Here is a 19,371-nt window from a genome sequence, read left to right as displayed (position 1 = left end):
ATTAAGAGATTATATATATTATTAAGATATTATATATTATAAAGAGATATATTATCATATATCTCTTTATATTCATTCATATTCATGTCAGTGGGGGTCTGTGGGGGGAGTTAAAATCCTGCCAAATACTTTTATTTTTTTTTTGGAGATGATTTAGCCCATAATGTCCAGGGGTAGTTATGTACCCAGGACCCTCTTACAGAGTAGTGCCAGAACTGATGAGGATACCCCTCAGTACATGATACCACAGTATACACAAGAACATCTGGAGCTCTTGTATAGTAGAATATGTGTGCGAGTACTATGCATTAAAAATTTGTGTAGTCCTATCTCTTTATTAGTTATATGCATACTCACAGACATGATTTCCATCAACATTTTGCTGCTCTGTCCACATTTTGATGTCCAGTCAATACTCCAAACTGACCAAGGGAACGGGAGGCGGAGCCAACGCAGGGAAAACCAAGCTGGACAGGGAGCGCAATCGGTGGCTGCTGTCCGAGCTGGTATGACCTCTGACCTCTACATTGTAGAGCCTATTCAAATGACATCATTATGATAATGTGTGACTGTTAACTGCTCCATTTGCAACTTGTTCTTTCATTGCATCAACCATGGCTTGCTTGATTTTCATCGCAGTTGTTACCGTAACACTTCCTTCGTGCTTGTTAGTAGAGAATGCTCTTCATTATAGGCATTTACCCCATCTCTTTATTGTACAACACTTGGTTTTATTATCCATAATTAGTGTGACAGAGAGTAAGGCAAAATTTGCTTTCAGTTGAACCCTTTATAGTGTCTGCTCACACTTGTTCATTTCAGTTTCAGAATTTTCAAAGGCCTCTTAAATCGCTTCATTTATTACTGATTGCAAGATTACACATTTTTGAAGAATAATGTTTAATTACACATTTTGAAGAATAATGTTTCTTTTTTTTTCTCTCAAATTGGCAAAAACTAAACATAATTTTTTGTCCAATTCTATGCAGTATCATTTAGTTTAACCAGATAGCTTTCAGATTTCTCCAATACAATTAAGATAATATGTGGTGAAATTTGAGAGTTGCTAATTTGATAATTACATGAGGATTTTTGCAGCAAAATTCTCCCAATGTGGATGAAGGGATCGTTGGAGAGAACCGTCAGAGATATCTTTTTAGATGCTTACTTATGAAATGTGCAGAAGTTTGTTATGATGCAAATTGATGCTAGAGCTTGAATTTCATAAGTGATAGACAACCATTAGTTTGCATGGTTTCTGTCATTGCTTCAATCATCATTCATGCATTCTTTGTGACTAATGATTTCTGTATTGTGTTGCAAATTTTTGTGTCTTAATCTTGCCCTATGACATTTGCCACTGATATTAACAAAATGCTCTCCCATTTCCATTGAATTTTGCTTGAATTGCTTCCCATGTGGACACGATCCTTCACCCATCCTTGTCGTCATCATTCCTCTTGGGTTTTCCATCGTGAAAATGGAAAAAAAAATTGCTTTTCTTTGCTGTGTTTTGCATGTGCAATTGTGGTTGATCTTTAATACAAATGTAATTGTTGTTTGATTTGCATACTCATTGCTGGCTTAAAAAAAAAACAAAACAACTTAAACACTTTTGCTGTGCATGCATTTTACACTTTTGATCTGTGGATATATGTATTAATATCCCCTCATTTTGTGGTTTTGTGTGTTTGTGTGGATATCTGCTGAATGTGATTAACATTTTCGTTATGGTGGCTGCAAATGCCAAATGACATGGCTGATTCTGATGTAAACTCTCTGACAAAACCCACGACAAACATGCACACAAATGGAAAAAACAAAACGCGATTCCAAAAATTCCAGAAAGATTTGATGGAAGATGCTGCTGACGTTCTCGGCGAAGACCCCGATGAAAAGCCCCCCGCCAAGCGGGCCCCCAGCTCAAAACCGCAGGCCATGGACCTCTTCAATCAGGTACAACGTGGGATCACCCCTCACGCACTTTTCTTGTCGGGTCTGTGCTTTCTGCACTCCCGTCGTGACTCACACAATATTCGCATTGCTAGAAGAATGAGTACATTTTGGGTGGTACTCCATTTCTTAAAATTCATTAAATATTTCAAATTCCATCTGGCATGTTTTATTTTTTTTTCTCCAAATTCTGAGATAAATGATTGAACAGTTTTACATTTGGGGTGGCACTCCATTTCTTGAACTTCATTAGATTTTTCAATATCTGTCTAGCATGTTTTCATTTTTTTGGGGGCCAAATTCTGAGATAAATGATTGAACAGTGTTACATTTGGGGTGATACTCCATTTCTTAAACTTCATTAAATATTTCAAATTCTATCTAGTGTGTTTTATTATTTTTTTCTTCAAAATTTTGAGATAAATGATTGAACAGTTTTACATTTGGGGTGGCATTCATGAAATATTTCAAATTCTGTCTAGTGTGTTTTATTTTTTATTCTCCAAATTCTGAGATAAATGATTGAACAGTATTGCATTCGGGATGGTACTCCATTTCATAGACTTCATTACATATTTCAAATTCTATCTGCAATGTTGAATTTGTTCCCCAAATTCTGAGATAAATAATAGAACAGTTTCCATAACCCTGATATGAAAGGTAGCATTTGTAAAGTATAATTAATTTTGATATTTCATTAGATGTGCAGAGTTTTATTTTCTTTTTATTTTAAATCAAATATTACCTAAAACTGTGGGGGAAACAGCATTCCTGTTTTACAACAAGAAAGAATATGTTTTTGTAAAGTTTCACCAAGTATGATCAGAAAATTCTCTCTCTGAAATCGGTATCAGTATGTAATAAATTGTGAGATATCACTCTGGCTTTCCTTATCCAGGAAAAGTAGAGTACATTATATCTGTACAGAACTATGCAACAGTAAATACATATTGGTTATACACATATATTTCTGAATCAGTTATATAGTGTTTGCACTCATTCAAACATGAAGACTATCTTTTAAACTGAATGTCTGTACTTGCTATAATATTACTGAAATTATCTATTAAATTGCTTTCAGATTCTGATTGGTATGATAAAAAATAATATGGTGATATATACCAGTGCAGTTTTGTGCAGTACAAAAGTTCCAGTGCAAACTGAATCTCATATAGCAATGTGTATATCTTTTAACTGTTTGTCACATAAACAGAAATAAAAAAAGAGATAACCAGAAAGTGAAATTACATTTAAAGTTTGGTAGGAGATATCACAGCATGTGCAATAAAATTAATGTATATTGCAACAACTCTTCTTTTTTTTTTAAAGCTTGAGTATAAACTGAGGGTTCTGTTTCATTTGAAAAAGAAAGAAGAAAATCTGTGTGAATTGTAAATTGCATGTCTTTACTATTATTGCTTCTGATTGTGATGCATTATGGGAAAGAATATTTTATTTTTGAAATAATAGTTTCTGCATGAAATTCTCCATCAGCATTCCAAAGCTTGTCTTTGATTTCCTATGGAAATGAGGGGCCTTTTTTCTTTCTGTTTTGCAATTAAGTTTGCTTTTGCCACTTCGTCTAATTACACTTTGTGTTGATTCAACAGGTGTAAAGGTTGACCTTATCTTTTTTTCCTCTAAGATAATGCATCAATGACCTCCCAAATTTAAACTTGTGTGAACTGTCTGCAGGATTAATTGTTGTTTTGGGAGGGGAAAGATGTCTTCAATTTGTCCTTTAGTGGGAAATATTCTTCCTCCCCAAAACCCCTTGAATCTCTACGTCCTCGTGTGTTTGTGAATCACTGATGAAGATAATATAAACCAATAATGAAATCTAATCTGTGAACTAACTGACAAGCAATTTAACCTTTGCCCCTTAACCTTTGACATTAACCACAAACTGCCAAACCTTTATTAACCGTACTATCACTCTTGCGCATTTCTCAATGTCACTGCGTGACACTCGCCACCTAGCTCTCAGAAAAGATCAGAGACTTTCTGATCAAACAACTGGCACTTGTAAGTAAAAAGTTACAGATACTTATGTATCAATGGACATGTTAAACCAGCAGTTTATCACCTGGGACACATGTACAAGTATACAAGTATTCAAGTATACAAGTACCATATCCAACTACATATACAGATATACATGTATGTTTGTTCCTGATATCTTTTACACTGAAATTAATAGTTCAGTGACTTTTGTGTTATTGTTTATCTTTTCCACTGACTTCAATAGTTCAGTGATTCTTTTATATTGTCATATCCTTCCAGTGGACATAGTTATATCTCTCTACCAGTGTGTGATATGCTATCAGATACACTTGTATATCAGTCATAAATTTTATTTTAGCGCAGTCTCAGCTGGCAAACAAGTGGGGGAAGCAGTAATGGACTACTTTCCAGGTGTGAACAACTGAAGATTTGTCTGTTCTTTCACACACCTCTCCAGTATACAAAGTTGAATGGGAATATATTTCAAAAGGTGGAAATCTATGTATTTTATACAAGGTATATATAGTATATATATATTCACCTTCCTGCTTCTATTTTCATTATTCCATATAGTGAATATCCTCATCTTATTTCTCTGTATCAAAGTTATATGCAAAATTAAAGGGATATGAACCAAAACACTTATCTGGCTTTGAAATACAGTAAGACTAGTGACTATAATCCAGGTGTGCTCCGAGCCCCAGCTTGCTTCACTGGTTGATGAGAGCCCAATTCACATTGAAAAGAAAAACTCGTACAAAATACGCAAATACTGTATATACATGAAAGATTATACACATGTATGTTGAGTTGAGTTGAGTTCTATATTAACAACATACATGTGAATATGATAACATGATAACATGAAATTCCATAGGGTAAGATACAATAACATTGATTTTTTTTTTTTTTTTTTAAATGAGAATACAATGATTTTGTACAAGGTTCTTACAGCTATGCAAGCATATATTTTACAAACTTATATTTCTCTTACATAAGAATACATGTGGTATAATAGATTTAGTTTCGTTGTGATACATTTATCACTGAAAAGGCAAAGAGTATGAATAAGTATGTAATGTAGAAATACACATAGACAAAGGTTCCAAAAAAAAAATAGAAAAACAGAAGATAATCTTGTTAAAGGGGGAACCAAAAGTTAGCACAAGTGCTAGTCGAGAATGATTCTCCCATTATACCATTATGTAATGTACATTATACACATGTAACAAATTGTATGCTGGCTCATGCATACCACTGAGACTGTGTTCACACTCACACATTTACACCTTGTAGGTTGTTCACCCCCCTTCCCGACACACCCATGTACACAGCGAGGGAACTTTTATCACCACTGACTACCCTAGTAAACCCTATGGCCCGAATTCTCAAAGCTGGAATAACTATTCCGCGGAATAATTATTGCGGGGAATAAGCTATTCCACCTTTGAGAATAGATTCCGGGGAATAAATCGCGTCATTTTACGTCGCGAGGGCCTGATTTGCATAAAAGGCGTAATAAATTGGCGGAATAAGCGGTGTAATAAAGTTATTCCACCTTTGAGAATTCGGGCCTATGTGTACCTACAGTGGTGTATGTTGAGTTTAAATCATGGTTAGAATGTTTTCATATCTTCATCAGATTGATATATGCTATTTCAGTATGTAGCTTGTAAACACCTCACTTCGTACCTTTGCAAACTGTCACGCTACTGAAGAAAAGCATGAAATGGCAAACCAAAAGTTTTAAACAAGAATCGCACCACAGAGCCATTTCTCAAAGTGGCAATGAGAACATTAAGCTTACCTCCCCAGTAAATGACTCTGAACACGTCACACTATACTGAAATACTCTCATTCAACCTAACCCTTGTGCTGTGGGTGCTGATAAACGCAGAAAACCCTATATGTGTAGATTTGTACACATTGCTTGAAGTCCCACATACAGAAAGGGCTAATCAACCATGTATGCCAACAAAAGTACCGGTAATAAATAAATATTTATAAAATGAAAGCTTTCCTTCAGAATGCAGTTAAAAAAAAGACAATCATATATTTCAAGTGTGTGTTTTTCTATTGCCTGTTGTGAGTTTACTGGTGTCATATTGCATTTTTGTTGAGGGTCATCAACTTCAGGAATGGACTGTTCCATTTTTTAAGGGGAAGCTGGAGTGAGTTTGGTTTTTTTGTTTTCAGTAAGGGGCACAAATGCTTTCATTTCATTACCTTTCTGGCACATCATAATCAGAAAGGGAGGTAATTTCATTAGAATCAACATATTCTCTTGTTATGTGGGGATTTACCATTCTTCATAATCATTTACAGTGTTTCCCATGGGTTGGTCCATTGTGTGGCAAACAGCTGGGATACATCACATAAAGTGCATTCTTTACCAAAGTACATATATATGGTAATTTGTAAACACAATACTCACAGAGATAAATCAATCCTAAGATACAAGGTTTGCAGATAATTCAAATTGACATAAAAAATATGATGAACAAGCAAGTCCAAAATCCTGAATAAACCGTATTGGCTTGAAAGCAGCTTGGTCGAAGAATGATCAAAGGGTCAAATAACAGTCCATTGATATTAAAGTTATGTGTATAGCAGTGAGTAGAATTGAATATAGATGAATAACATTTGATTTTCATAACTGCAGATACACATTCTATCAAATATGAGAGCCCTTTGTTTGAAAAAAAAAAAAAAAATGGTGGTTCATTTTTTACTGCCAGAGTAATAAAATGAGAGCCCTTTGTTTGAAAAAAAAAATGGTAGTACATATTTTACTACCAGAGTAATATTTCCTTCATATGCATGTGTAATGTAACAGTAAATGTGTGCTGTGAATATAAAAGCCTTACCATCTAACACTTATGTTTTGCCACTTTCTTTGCCCGCAACCCTCCCCCCCAAAAAACAACAACAACTGCGTAAACAAAATGCAATAAATGGGTGCAAATATGTAGAAGCTGTCTTGTCTGGTAAGCTATGAAAAAAAAAAGTTTACAATCTACACTTGTATGTGGATTATGCAGTTGGTTGAAAGTTCAATATTATATGCACTCTGTCCGTGTAAACTCAAACTCACAATAGTATGTAGCATGCAGTGATGTGAGCATCCCTGCATAAAGTTCACATGCATTTGTCTTTCTTCTGTAGGGTCATATCTAGAATTGACAAGAAATTTTATAAAAGTCCATGTCCAATTTTATCAGCATTGCCTGTGCAAAGGAGTGTACAACCTATCTCTTCTGCTCATATGAAATTGATATCATATAATTATAAAATATATAAAAATGAATAGATGAAAGGCATACACAAATGAATGCTAAGTACACTGGTGAGTTTGTGATAATGGACAGAGTACACGAAACTAGTAAATCTGATGTTTTGATATCTGGATCAATGTGTTTTGGCACTGTTTAGTGTTGTAGTACTCATCTATGTTCCCAAAGGAAGCTTATGTAAACCATGGTAAAACCTCAAAATAAATCAAATTACAAATGCCACTCTTAAAGTCAATTCCGTCTCATCAATTAAAGAAAGAACAACAACCCAAACTCAATTTATTGGAAAAAAGTGGCCTTCCAATGCTTGTCTTGAAATGTCGGACAGAACACAAGTTGAGAGAAAAAAAAAAAATGCAGCTCATCACATCCATCGTAGAATCTGTAGATAATGTTCCAAAATGATATCAAATTATATGTGTCGTTTTAGAAGCACAATATTGGTCAAAAAAATTGTCCAGTCCATGGTTTTGATAAACCTCCACTGAGTGTTTGGGAAAAAAAGAGTGTTTGCTGTTGTCTTTATTCAGTTTGTATGAAATAGTGTTATACCCCTCTTTTTTTTTCTGTATATTTGGAAAACTGAAATATTTTGCCTCTTGTTTCTTTCTTTTTTTACTTCAATATGTAGTTAATCTTGCTGTTTGGTTTGAATATCTCTTCCTGTATGACTCTTTGGACCGGGTTATAATGAAGATGCAGTTCTTTTTTTTTTATGTTTCACATTTGCCTTTCAGTTTTTGAGGGGACTGGTGTCTCTGTTTTAAGTCTTTGCTTGTTTATCTGCTCATTTATTCATTTGTTCATTTATTTCTTTGGGGAGGGATTTATTTGAAGAGTTTGTTTGCAAAAACCGACAAGTCCATTTTTGAAGATTTTGAAGTATGGTCTCTGTCATAAAGCACAAAATAATACCTTTTAAATGATATATTGGTCACTACATATAAAGGTATATTTTTGAAGTTATGGTCAAAAGAAGCAAAGATTTTCTTATTATTCTCCTTATTTTTTTTTACCTTTAATCACAAATATCTCCATTTGACAAATATGAACTTAACAGATTTTGCAAACAAACTCTTCATTTGAAGAGTTTGTTTGCAAAAACCGATAAGTCCATATTTGCCAAATGGTTATATTTGCGATTAAAGGTCAAGAAAAATAAAGAAAATAATAAGAAAATTTTTGCTTCTTTTGACCATAACTTCAAAAATATACCTTTATATGTAGTGACCAATATATCATTTAAAAGGTATTATTTTTTATTTTGTGACAGAGATCGTAGTTCAAAATCTTCAAAATTGGACTTATCGGTTTTTGCAAACAAACTCTTCATTTGTTTCTGATCCATCATGATTGTATTTCATACTTCTCTCGTCACCTTTTGCCCATGCTTGCACTCATTGCGTTTGTCAGGATTTTGATCTGGATGACAACTACATCACCAGACAGGCATGTTTTTTTCCCACCTCCTCTTGTGGACATTTCTTGACCTTTGACCTCTTGTGTGCTTTTTTTTTTATTCCACTGCACCTGTGACAGATCAGAAATGTGTCACAGTTGACCCTCACAGATTAAGCAATGGAGCTCTTCATGCTTTATGTACCTTCTTTTCCTTTTTTTGATATACATGTATTCCTCTGCTGTGTGTGTGCTTTCCTGAGTATTTCTCCTTGTGTATATATTATTTGTGATACCTGCAGCAAAATATAGCAATTATCATTTTCAGAGATGATATTAAACATATTCATTATATACAATGTACAATGTAGTATCAAAGGTCTATTCATATTCATTATTCTATAATGGTAAAACATACCTGTACTGCAAAAATCGTAGACGGCTATAGAACTTGGATTGTATGTATGAAGGTGCAGGTAGAGTACATATGGTATTCATGTATGTTTGTATATTAGACTGTGTTTTATTTTGTTATGTTTTTATATTTGGTGTAAAAGAAAAACATTGCAGTGATATTTGTTGACATCACAGTATCTATTTTATTTACTAGTGTGTGTGAATGTACAAGTTATGTTTTCCTGTGTGGTATTTTGTGTGCGCTGATGTGAAACCTGTGAGACATACAGTATATATCTTTGGTACTGTAGAAGGTGTCAGTCTTTGTGTTCAATTTAGATCTGCTTTTAAGCCCATATTATGGCTCATCTTGTTAGGCTGTTATTGCTGTTCCAAAATTATCATTACTTTTTTTTTAAAACTTAACACTGACATATCTTCTGTTGGATAGTTAATATGACCCCACAATTACAAAATATTGATTTTTTTTGTCTTGTCTTTAAATGAACAGAGCTCTTCATACAGAGGTGAAGTATAGGAATATATCAATAATTCTATTCTATAGTTCCATTCCTTTCTGTGATGGATATTAAATATTATATAGAATTCAACATTGCTTTGAATATGACTAAATTCCCATCTTGAAGATGAATTACAATTCTTGATCAACTTACAAATAACTGTTATGATGTTGTTCATCATTGATAATCATTATTACATGATTATCTCAAAATCTGAAATGGATCCACACTGTAACATAAAGAGAACTTTCTGAGGTTGATTTTTTTTTTGTGCATACAATAGTTTGTAACTTCAAGTGCAAGGCAATTGTGTGACTTTGAAGAGAAAAACAAAAGTCGTCAATCCAAATATTTACACAACACCCTAGTTAAGGTCTTTTGTCATCTGGAGTGCTAAGGACACTCCCACAGTGAGCACATATATTTTGTGAGTGAGAGAAAACAGAAGACTTCACTAATTTTCATGTTCTTCAATATTTCCTCATCCAATTCTTTCCACCTCTTCTCCTCCTCCTCCTCCTCCCCTTCCTCCTCCCTTCCTCCTTTCTCCCTCCTCTTCCTTTTCCTCTTCCACTTCTCCTCCTCCTCCTTCTTCTTCTTCCTCCTCCTCTTCCTCCTCTGCTCTCTTCCTCCTCTTCCTCTTCCTCCTCCATATCCTCTTCCACCTCCTTCTCCTCCTCCTCTTCCTCCTACTCTCCCCTCTCTCCCCTACTTCTGTTCCTCTTCTTCCACCCCCTTTTATACCTCTTTATTTTCCTTCTCCTCCTCCCCCTCTCTCTCCTCCTCCTCCTCCTCCATTTCCTCCTCTTCCTCCTCCATTTCCTCTTCCACCTCCTCCTCCTCCTGTTCCACTTCTTCCATCCCCTTTTCAACCTCCTCCTCGTCTTTCACGTCCTCCATTCCTGGCACCGCCCACAAATAGGAGGAGCTAGGCAAGAAAACCAAAGAGCTGGCCAAGGGTCGGCAGTGGACCCAGCGAGCCATCAAGGAGAAGCTCAAGGCAGCAAGGGGTTTCCTCCATCGCCTCCGATTCCTGGCAGATGAGGTGAGGGCGGGGGCTTAGAATTCATTGACATCGTCTTTTTTAGGAGAACAGCTTTATACTGCATAGCTACTGGCTAAAAATGATAGCAATGATATCATTATGATATCCTTAAACATGCATTTCCTTGTATCATTTGTACTGTGTGTGACCAAATACATTAAACAGAATCAATTTTGTATCTGCATGTTGTGTCATGCTTGTATTCATGTCTGTACTATTTTGGGATAACATGTAACAGATTCAAATTCAAATACACAATATTGTACGAATTGTGCGGATGTTGTTGTCATGGCAGCCTCAGCACAGTTTGCCCGATCTGTTCGTCTGGATGATCAGCAACGGGAAAAGGATCGCCTTCACGCGCATCTCGGCCCGCAAGCTGATCTACTCCATGGTGGAGGAAGAGAGGGGTGAGCTCTGTGGCAAGATGCAGACGATCTTCCTCAAGGTGAGTCTTGTTACCATGGCGAATACCATGGCAACCACATACCAGTGTTAATCAAAAGATCATTGGGCCTTAGGCATGTATATGTTTAACCCCGTATAAGCGGGAATATATTAAATTTGCCAAGTATCCTGCACTCCTGCTCCAACCTTCTTACTGCTCCCCTTAACTTTTGAGTGTGGACAAATCAGTCAAGTGAAACAAATTGATAATCCTGTAGAAATGTAGATACTGACTTGTTCATTCATTATGATGACATGCATTCTGCAGCTTTTAAACAACTGTGTGTCAGGCTTCATTTCTTAATTGGTGACATTTAATTTTATTTATATGTTCTGCAAAACTGGAAATTTTCATTTGCATTTAATTGCCCGATTATCGTGAGGGCCGTTATTCATGAAATTAAAATGCACATGAAAGTTCTTGTGAAATTTGTATGAATTGAATGCCAGTGACAATTCACGAAAATGTCATACCGAAAAGGTTTAGGTTTACAGTATATTTCATTCATATGAAAATGATGAGTGAGAATTTGAAGGTAATCAAAATTTCAGAGCTTTCCAAGTCAAAGTGACATACAAAAATTTTATATTGTGCAGAACATGTGTACTTGATATTTCCTTGAAGGAAATTGTTGGCACTTGGAATGACCATTATTTTGTTTCACATTCATTTGCCTGCGGACAGTTGCCGGGCAAGAAGGGTACGGGGTCAAGCGGCTGGACCATTCAGGCCAAGCTGGACGTGTTCCTGTGGCTGGGCCTCAACAAGCACCGCAAGGACATGCTGAAGGGACTGCCCAGTGGCTACCACATGGACCCGGAGCTCAAGGCCTGCGTAAAGCCCGCCAAGCTCCCTCCCCCGCTCATCTTCTATAGGGGTGAGGAATAATGAGCAGTGTGAACACAGCTCACTTATTTTATATTAAAGAGATTAATCGCAAAATGAGTTAAGTGCGATTTTTATACATTTTCAGAAGACTCCTTGATCAGTTCGAGCAAAATAAAACCTTTCCAGTGATACCTCTTGTTACATTACAAGGAATATTTTTACAGCTATGACTTAAAACATCCCATGTTTTCTAACTATTTCGCTTGCTTTTAAGCAGCTTTCATGATAGATATATCAAATTAGCACAAATGGTTTCAACTCATTTTGCGATCAAACTCCTTGTTTGTATTAGTGTGTCTGTGTGCGTCTGGAAACAACTCCATTATACTTCATGTGTGTATTCTTGTGTGTTTGTCAACTGAATTTGTTATGCACATCATGAATAGGCTTTGCTTTGGATATTATGATCATCATGATTATCATCATAATTCTTATGGTCATTGTAGAAATTATTATCATTATCATTATCGTTTTATCGTATCATTGAATATCATTGAATAAGATTATCACTCTCATCATCATTATTTATTCAGTAATGATTGTATTATTAGCATTAGAATCTTGGTTATTAGAAGTACTATTACTGTTACTATATTCTATTCAATCGTCCACAGAGAAACTGGTCTTCCAACTGCGATGTCATATCTACCAGGCCAGAAGTCTTATTGGATCGGACTCCTCTGGACTGTCGGACCCCTTTGCGAGGGTCGTCCTGCGTGACCAGGTCAAGCAGACCAGGGTCAGTATTACTCATTTACCTCCTCGCAGATTGAGAGGAACTCGACTCCAATGTTTCGTTGGCCAATAAATATGATTGCATGAAATCAAATGGAGCAAAGAAAGTTTTTTGAAGTCATGAAAAAAAGGGGAACCCCCCAAGCAAATGAGGGTCAGTATTATTCATTTACCTCCTCGCAGATTTAGAGGAACTCTACTCCTGGTATTTGCGTCGGCCAATATCAATGATTGCATGAAATAAAAACCTTGGGGTCAGCACCAATTGACCCAATCTTGGACTACCATTTCTGCCCATGATGATTGACCAACCGCTTCGATTAGAAGATGAGCAAGTTTCCAGAGAATCCTTAAATGTCATGTTTTCTTGAGAGCGTGATGTCGGTCACACTCATCTATGCAAATTCTATGCAAATTAGATGAGGTGGATTAGATGATGATGTTGTTGCTTGACAAATTCCACTGTCCTCACAAGTTCTCAATGAATGGAATAATCTTTTTGATTGCCTCACTATTAAAACGTTGACATGCCAGACTCGGTCGATAGCTTGCCATTTTTGCATATTTTGCCTCAAACACACAACTATGCACAAACTGATTGATAAATCGTTCCCAGTGGTACATTGAGAACCTCATGGCCATAGGTCTGTCATAAGATTTGCATCTAGGCCAAGCTTGCAATTTTCTCTACAGGTTTGCTGTACTGCATTGTGTCATGCATTCAGTTGTTTCTTAATATGTTTGTTATCTGTAATCTGCAAACTTTTACAACCATGTAGTCATTTTCATGATGATGATGATGATTATTGTTATTATCATTATTGTTGTGATGATAACGGTGAAGATGATTGTGATGATGATGATGATTATTGTTATTATTATTCTGTTTTTAATCTTCCCATATTATTGTGTTTATTACCCTTGCTATCATCTTCAATTTTATTCACATCACTTTCACCTCCAGGTCATCAATGAGACGTTGAGCCCGACGTGGGACGAACTCTTACTCTTTGAACAGTTCGTCATGTATGGGAATCGGGACAACATTCGGGAGGACCCGCCTGTGGTCTGCATTGAGTTCTTCGACATCGACATCGGGGTGAGTGTTCCATGTCATTCAGGCTGTCATTGGCCCACCTGGTGGGGGAGGGGGGGGGGGGGTTGGGTAGTAGGAGGGAGATATTTGTAATGCAGTCAACCCTGTGTATAGTGACCACCTGCCGTATGCAACCACCGAATACAATCTCCCCAAGAGAAAAAGCTTCGTTAACGACCCTGTCTATAGCGGCCACTTGTCTACAATGGCCACTTTTTCGTCTCCCTTGGGTGGCCGCTATAGACAGGTTTGACTGTAATATGTAATGCTATGGTTATTCAGGAGAGTTTGCATTTGGCCAAGATTTTTTTTTTTTTAATGAGTGTGTGAAATCTATTGTCAGATTGTGGATAAAACTCCCATATCTTGCATCCTATTCAACAGTTAAATTTGTTTTTCATTGATTACCCCCTGCAGCTGTTTTATTTATTTTTTTTTAAAGATTGTTAATTGTTTACATAGCTACAGATCTGTTTGGCATTGTTAGAAAGCAAATTAAAATCAAACATTTGTAAATTGTCTTCATGATGATGGATAAATTGTTTTGCTGTTACTGTAGCATTGTCATAATGTATCAATTTTTCTTTACTGTTTTGAAACAAAACAATGTCGTTATGGACAATGATAGATATTCCCTCTCACAAAGAGATAAGATGATTTGAAAACATTTTTATGCAAGATGCACTTGATCACATTCATTTTTTTTCTCTTTTTTTTTACAGTTGATATTATTTAACTCAGAATTCATAATTTTAATCTCTTGATGCATAAGCCTGTGGAGGGCGGGGTAAATCACAGTTCTTACTTTTTTTTTTTGGCATGAGTTTGCTGTAACTATGTTGATACTGTGGAATGTGAGGTTGATATGGAGTTCAATGTCAATTTTTATAAGCTGCGAAAATTGTTGGGTAGTCAAGTATTGGGTTGCCATTACTTCATAATGTAGTCACACCAATTTTGGCTGCCAGATCCTGCTTTCCAAATTGCTACATGTTTATTTTTTGGACACAGATGTAAAGATGCTAAACTACAGTTCGTTTGATTTTTTATTAATCTTGATTAATCATTACTAATCTTAAAATGAGGGTGGTTTCCATCACCTGTTACTATGAAGATGTTATAATGCGCTTTATAAGTGTGTAATTTGGTAGAATCATTTTTATACACAATTAATTTTTCATGAAAACATAATTCAATTTCTTTGGGAGGAAGGGAGTAGTTATGCATTGAAATGATGTTTGTCATGAATTTCATGAAAGGCTCACCTACTACCTTTGAATCTATTTTGTGATTTGTCTTGTGTTGGTGACAGCTTTTTGTTGTTGCTGTTGTCATTGCTTTGTTATCTTTGTGCTCAATATCCAGTGTTTCAGATGTGTAATGGATTTTGAACCTCTGAATATTTTGCTTTAACATCTGGTCTTTCCTTCCCCTTTATTTTACTTTCCGTGTTCTATATTCCCATATTTAATTTTCTTTCTGTCTTGAAAATTGTTTTAATATATATGGGAATGTATTGTAAAGATGATAAATACTCTTATGAATGGAAAAATATGCTTGTTTTTGTCATAACTGATGAGTATGCCACACATATGTGTAACTCTACCTCTTACATACAAATGTATGTATATCAATACATTATTTATGCCTCTTTCATACAGTTGCCATACAAATTCATTTTTGCTGTGTTCAAAGTGATTTGTCAAAAAGAAAAACAAAATATCTTCCATTTCCACACTGGCTAGAAAGATAGCATGGACCATTCTTGCTTTGTTTGTTTGTTTGTTTTAATAGTTGTTTGCTTAGTAGATCATTGAATCCTCAGTTTCTCATTACTTGTCCTGTTGTTTACCAATATCCTTTCTCTTCTCTGGATTGCTCAGATGCTCTGTTTAAAATAGGGGTGGACATTTGCCGTTTTAGTAGCTTTCTCAATCTACAACCCTTCAAAAATAAGAATGCAGACATTTGATGCACACCTTGCTAACGTGATCTGATAAAAGACCCTTTCTTCACTACACACAATTCTGAGAATTGAATTAAGAGTAGATTCATCATTTGTGATCATGTGACTTGCTTGGCTCAAACTCAATCACCAGCAAAAAAAAAACAAAACACGCATGCATGTGTCATACACATTTTTATAGAACACATCATTTCAAAACTATAATTATGCTTTCTGGTCAGACAAAAAAAAATCAAAAAAAAAAATCATAGCATACAATTAGTATATGTGGTTATATAGGACATTACATTGTACATGTACTTGTATTTGTGTCTCTTTTCATGTGGTCATGAAAGCACATTATTATAGAACTTGTATGCAACACAGTACATTTGCCTGTTATTTACATTGGATTATGAAAATCATATTTTGCCAAATTATCCAGAGTATACCCAGTTACAGAGAGCTGAAAATCTCCTTACACTAAAAAAGGAAGTGGTTGTAACAAAACTCTACCAGATTGTCCCATTGACAGTTACGCCATTATGCCGTGACTACAGCTTTTGTATACGTATATCTGAAAATACATTGTATGTGGCATATGCTGTAGTGTACATGCTCTACATAAAAGTAACTCCAGATTTTGCTAATAAACCATGATAGCGTCTGCACCTCAACATGTATTTGATTGGAAAAGAATTGAGAGTATTTAATGATAAAGTGATGATAAAATGATTGTAGTTGTAGGAGCATGTTACAGTCATCATCATCATCACCATCTGGTTTTGATCCAGATTTGTCCAGGAGTGGCAGGATTTCCCTTACTCTCAGAGCTATCCATCTCATCCCTTCTCACCATCTCGCCCGATTCGGGGAATCCCCCTTTCACAATCCAGTCTTCCCAAGCTTCTTCCCCACCTGTCTCTTCCCTGTCTTCTCTAGAAGAAACACAGCTCACAGTGTTTCAATTAGCCATGAAATGTGACCCTGCACCTCAAAACAAACAAAAAGTCACCAGACATGAATTTTTAGTTAAGACCATATTCTAAAAGAGCAGACTTTAAGCTTTAAAATGATGTATAACTCAAATCAAATGAACTCTCCTAACCTATCTAAATATTGGAAAGAAAGCACAAACTCAGGAAAAGTGTGAACTGAGAAAAGAGGCTCTGAAGTACAGTGTCTATTCAAGCGCTTAATCTTTACCAAACCGTGCTGGCTGTGCGATGAATGGGACAAAAGACAGGAAGGAAACCACCAGAGTAACAACAATGAAGGGATTATCAAATTAAAGTGAAATTAAGCATGCCTCATTAACACATTCTGTACATAATTAATGATAACTTTCAAAGCAGTAGCACTATCCTTTCAAAAGTTATTAGAGTTGAAAGTGAAGAGTGTGGACAAGGTTTTTCAGAAATGAAAAAGGGATTCTAAAGACACACCTAATCACACTATTCTACCAAAAATGTTCGAGATAAACTGCTAAAAAAACACACTTTCCTGCCCGTTTTATGATACCAAATTTTAACGTAATGTAAAAGAAGACCGGCTCTTTCAGAAAATATGAAAAAGTCAAGTTCGGCTGGGTTGACCCACTTCACTTTTTATTTTCAGTCCTCACGCCAAATCAGTGTATGCGACTTTATGTTCGTTTTGAGGTGCACAGTCACAAATAGAGTGTGTAATTATGAGCATTCTCAAGGTAGTGTACATTTACATTTGTACTTGTAGCTGTAATAGTTTTGTTGCTGTAATAGTTTTGGTGCTATGTTACTTTCAACTCACTGTCTGTGAAATCTTGAATTGTCCTCTCATCTGTTCAGGCTTGCGTCATTGTCGTGCCCCGATGTTTGTTTGCACAAATCATTGTTCAAAAATGTCTGTTTCCTCTCCTTTGTTTGTCTGTCCGTCCGTCATGTTTCATCCTGGTAAATGTTGCAGCAAAGGGTAAGAGAGTGCATGCCATGAGAGGAAAAAAAAAATGAACATTTTTTGCGTGGCTTTCATTTAGTAAAAGTAGAAACTACTAGCCGCATCTCTTGACATTTATTATTTCAGTATGTATCTTAAAGGCATATCCTCCGCTGTCTCTTTGCACTAGAAAACATAAATATTCTCTATTGGCAATGAAAAGGAATGACGTTTCTACTGTAGATTATCAATGTTTCAGCTCATACACATCTTGCAGTTTCTTCCTGCAGTGTATTCATATTCTATTAATGAAAAAAAATATTTGCAGTATAGTATTCTGAAACTTGAAATAGACAGGATGAATAATAATGAACTCAGTTTGGTATTAAGAGGATGCTTGCTGTAAAGTGATTGTGAAAATTACCACATTATACACTTTTATCTGCATTAGAATTTATTCTGCATCTTGAAAACTGCTACAACTAGAATGCAAGTCTGCATGCAAGAAATTTATTGAATTCAATGCCAGCAAGCATCTTTGGTGGAAACTTTTTCAAAGAATGAGGCAGTATAATATGTTGGTTCCCTTTCTGGGTAAGATACAATTCTGTATCTAAGAATCACAAATATGACAGGAAAACAGATCATGCCATAGATACATTATTTGGATGTTCAGTACTTTAGTTGTAAGGTAGAAGATTATAGTCCCTTTCATCTAAAAGTCAGATGACTGAAATAAACAGTCTTCTTTATGGAAGTTGATGATTAAGAAGAGTGAATAGAATTATACCACAAAGTCTTAATATGACTGAGTGCATTCTCTATGGCAGTATACTCTTCTCCACAAATTATTTTCTGTATTCATACTCAACCATATTTGTTTCTCTATTTCCACAATCAACACATCAAAGCTATTATTGGTGCCAATATACTCTGTATATATGTGACTGTGCACCTCAAAACGAACATAAAGTCGCACACACTGATTTTGCGTGAGGACTGAAAATAAGTGAAAAGGGTCAACCTAGCCGAACTTGACTTTTTCATATTTTCTGAAAGAGCGGGTCTTCTTTTACATTATGCTAAAATTTGGTACCATAAAACGGGCAGGAAAGTGTGTTTTTTTAGCAGTTTATCTCGAACATTTTTGTCAGAATAGTGTGATTAGGTGTGTCTTTAGAATCCCTTTTTCATTTCTGAAAAACCTTGTCCACACTCTTCATTTTCAACTCTAATAACTTTTGAAAAGATAGTGCTACTGAATTGAAAGTTGGCATTAATTATGGACAAAATGTGTTAATGAGGCATGCTTAATTTCAGTTTGATGTGATAATCCCTTCATTGTTGTTACTCTGGTGGATTACTTCCTGTTTTTTGTCCCATTCATCGCACAGCAAGCACAGTTTGGTAAAAATTAACCGCTTGAATAGACACTGTACTTCAGAGCCTCTTTTCTCAGTTCACACTTTTCCTGAGTTTGTGCTTTCTCTCCAATATTTAGATAGGTTAGGAGAGTCCATTTGATTTGAGTTATACATCATTTTAAAGCTTAAAGTCTGCTCTTTCAAGATATGGTCTTAACTAAAAATTCATGTCTGGCGACTTTTTGTTTGTTTTGAGGTGCAGGGTCACATATTATATTTTATACACATTTTAAATTTGAGATGCACTACTGTACATTAGTCATCATAGGCATGTAAAAAAGTGCTTGTTTATTTGCATGAGAAACCATTTA

At 35.6% G+C, this 19,371-nt stretch overlaps 2 protein-coding genes across 2 annotated transcripts in view; one reads left to right on the top strand and one right to left on the bottom strand.

The window, feature by feature from the left end:
- LOC140234334 (small ribosomal subunit protein eS7-like) overlaps positions 1 to 19,371 on the bottom strand; it is a 463,926-nt gene that overhangs the window by 216,885 nt on the left and 227,670 nt on the right. The window lies entirely within an intron of this gene.
- Positions 1 to 19,371, top strand: part of LOC140233739 (otoferlin-like) — a 121,043-nt gene that overhangs the window by 42,445 nt on the left and 59,227 nt on the right. The window contains 8 exon segments of the mRNA XM_072313839.1: positions 410 to 506; positions 1,846 to 1,956; positions 8,664 to 8,699; positions 10,488 to 10,610; positions 10,906 to 11,058; positions 11,743 to 11,935; positions 12,561 to 12,685; positions 13,646 to 13,786. Of these exon segments, the coding sequence (XP_072169940.1) occupies positions 410 to 506; positions 1,846 to 1,956; positions 8,664 to 8,699; positions 10,488 to 10,610; positions 10,906 to 11,058; positions 11,743 to 11,935; positions 12,561 to 12,685; positions 13,646 to 13,786 (979 nt within the window).

Source organism: Diadema setosum, chromosome 10, assembly GCF_964275005.1.
Source record: "Diadema setosum chromosome 10, eeDiaSeto1, whole genome shotgun sequence".
Taxonomy (NCBI): domain Eukaryota; kingdom Metazoa; phylum Echinodermata; class Echinoidea; order Diadematoida; family Diadematidae; genus Diadema; species Diadema setosum.
This window is presented reverse-complemented; position numbering and strand designations above follow the sequence as displayed.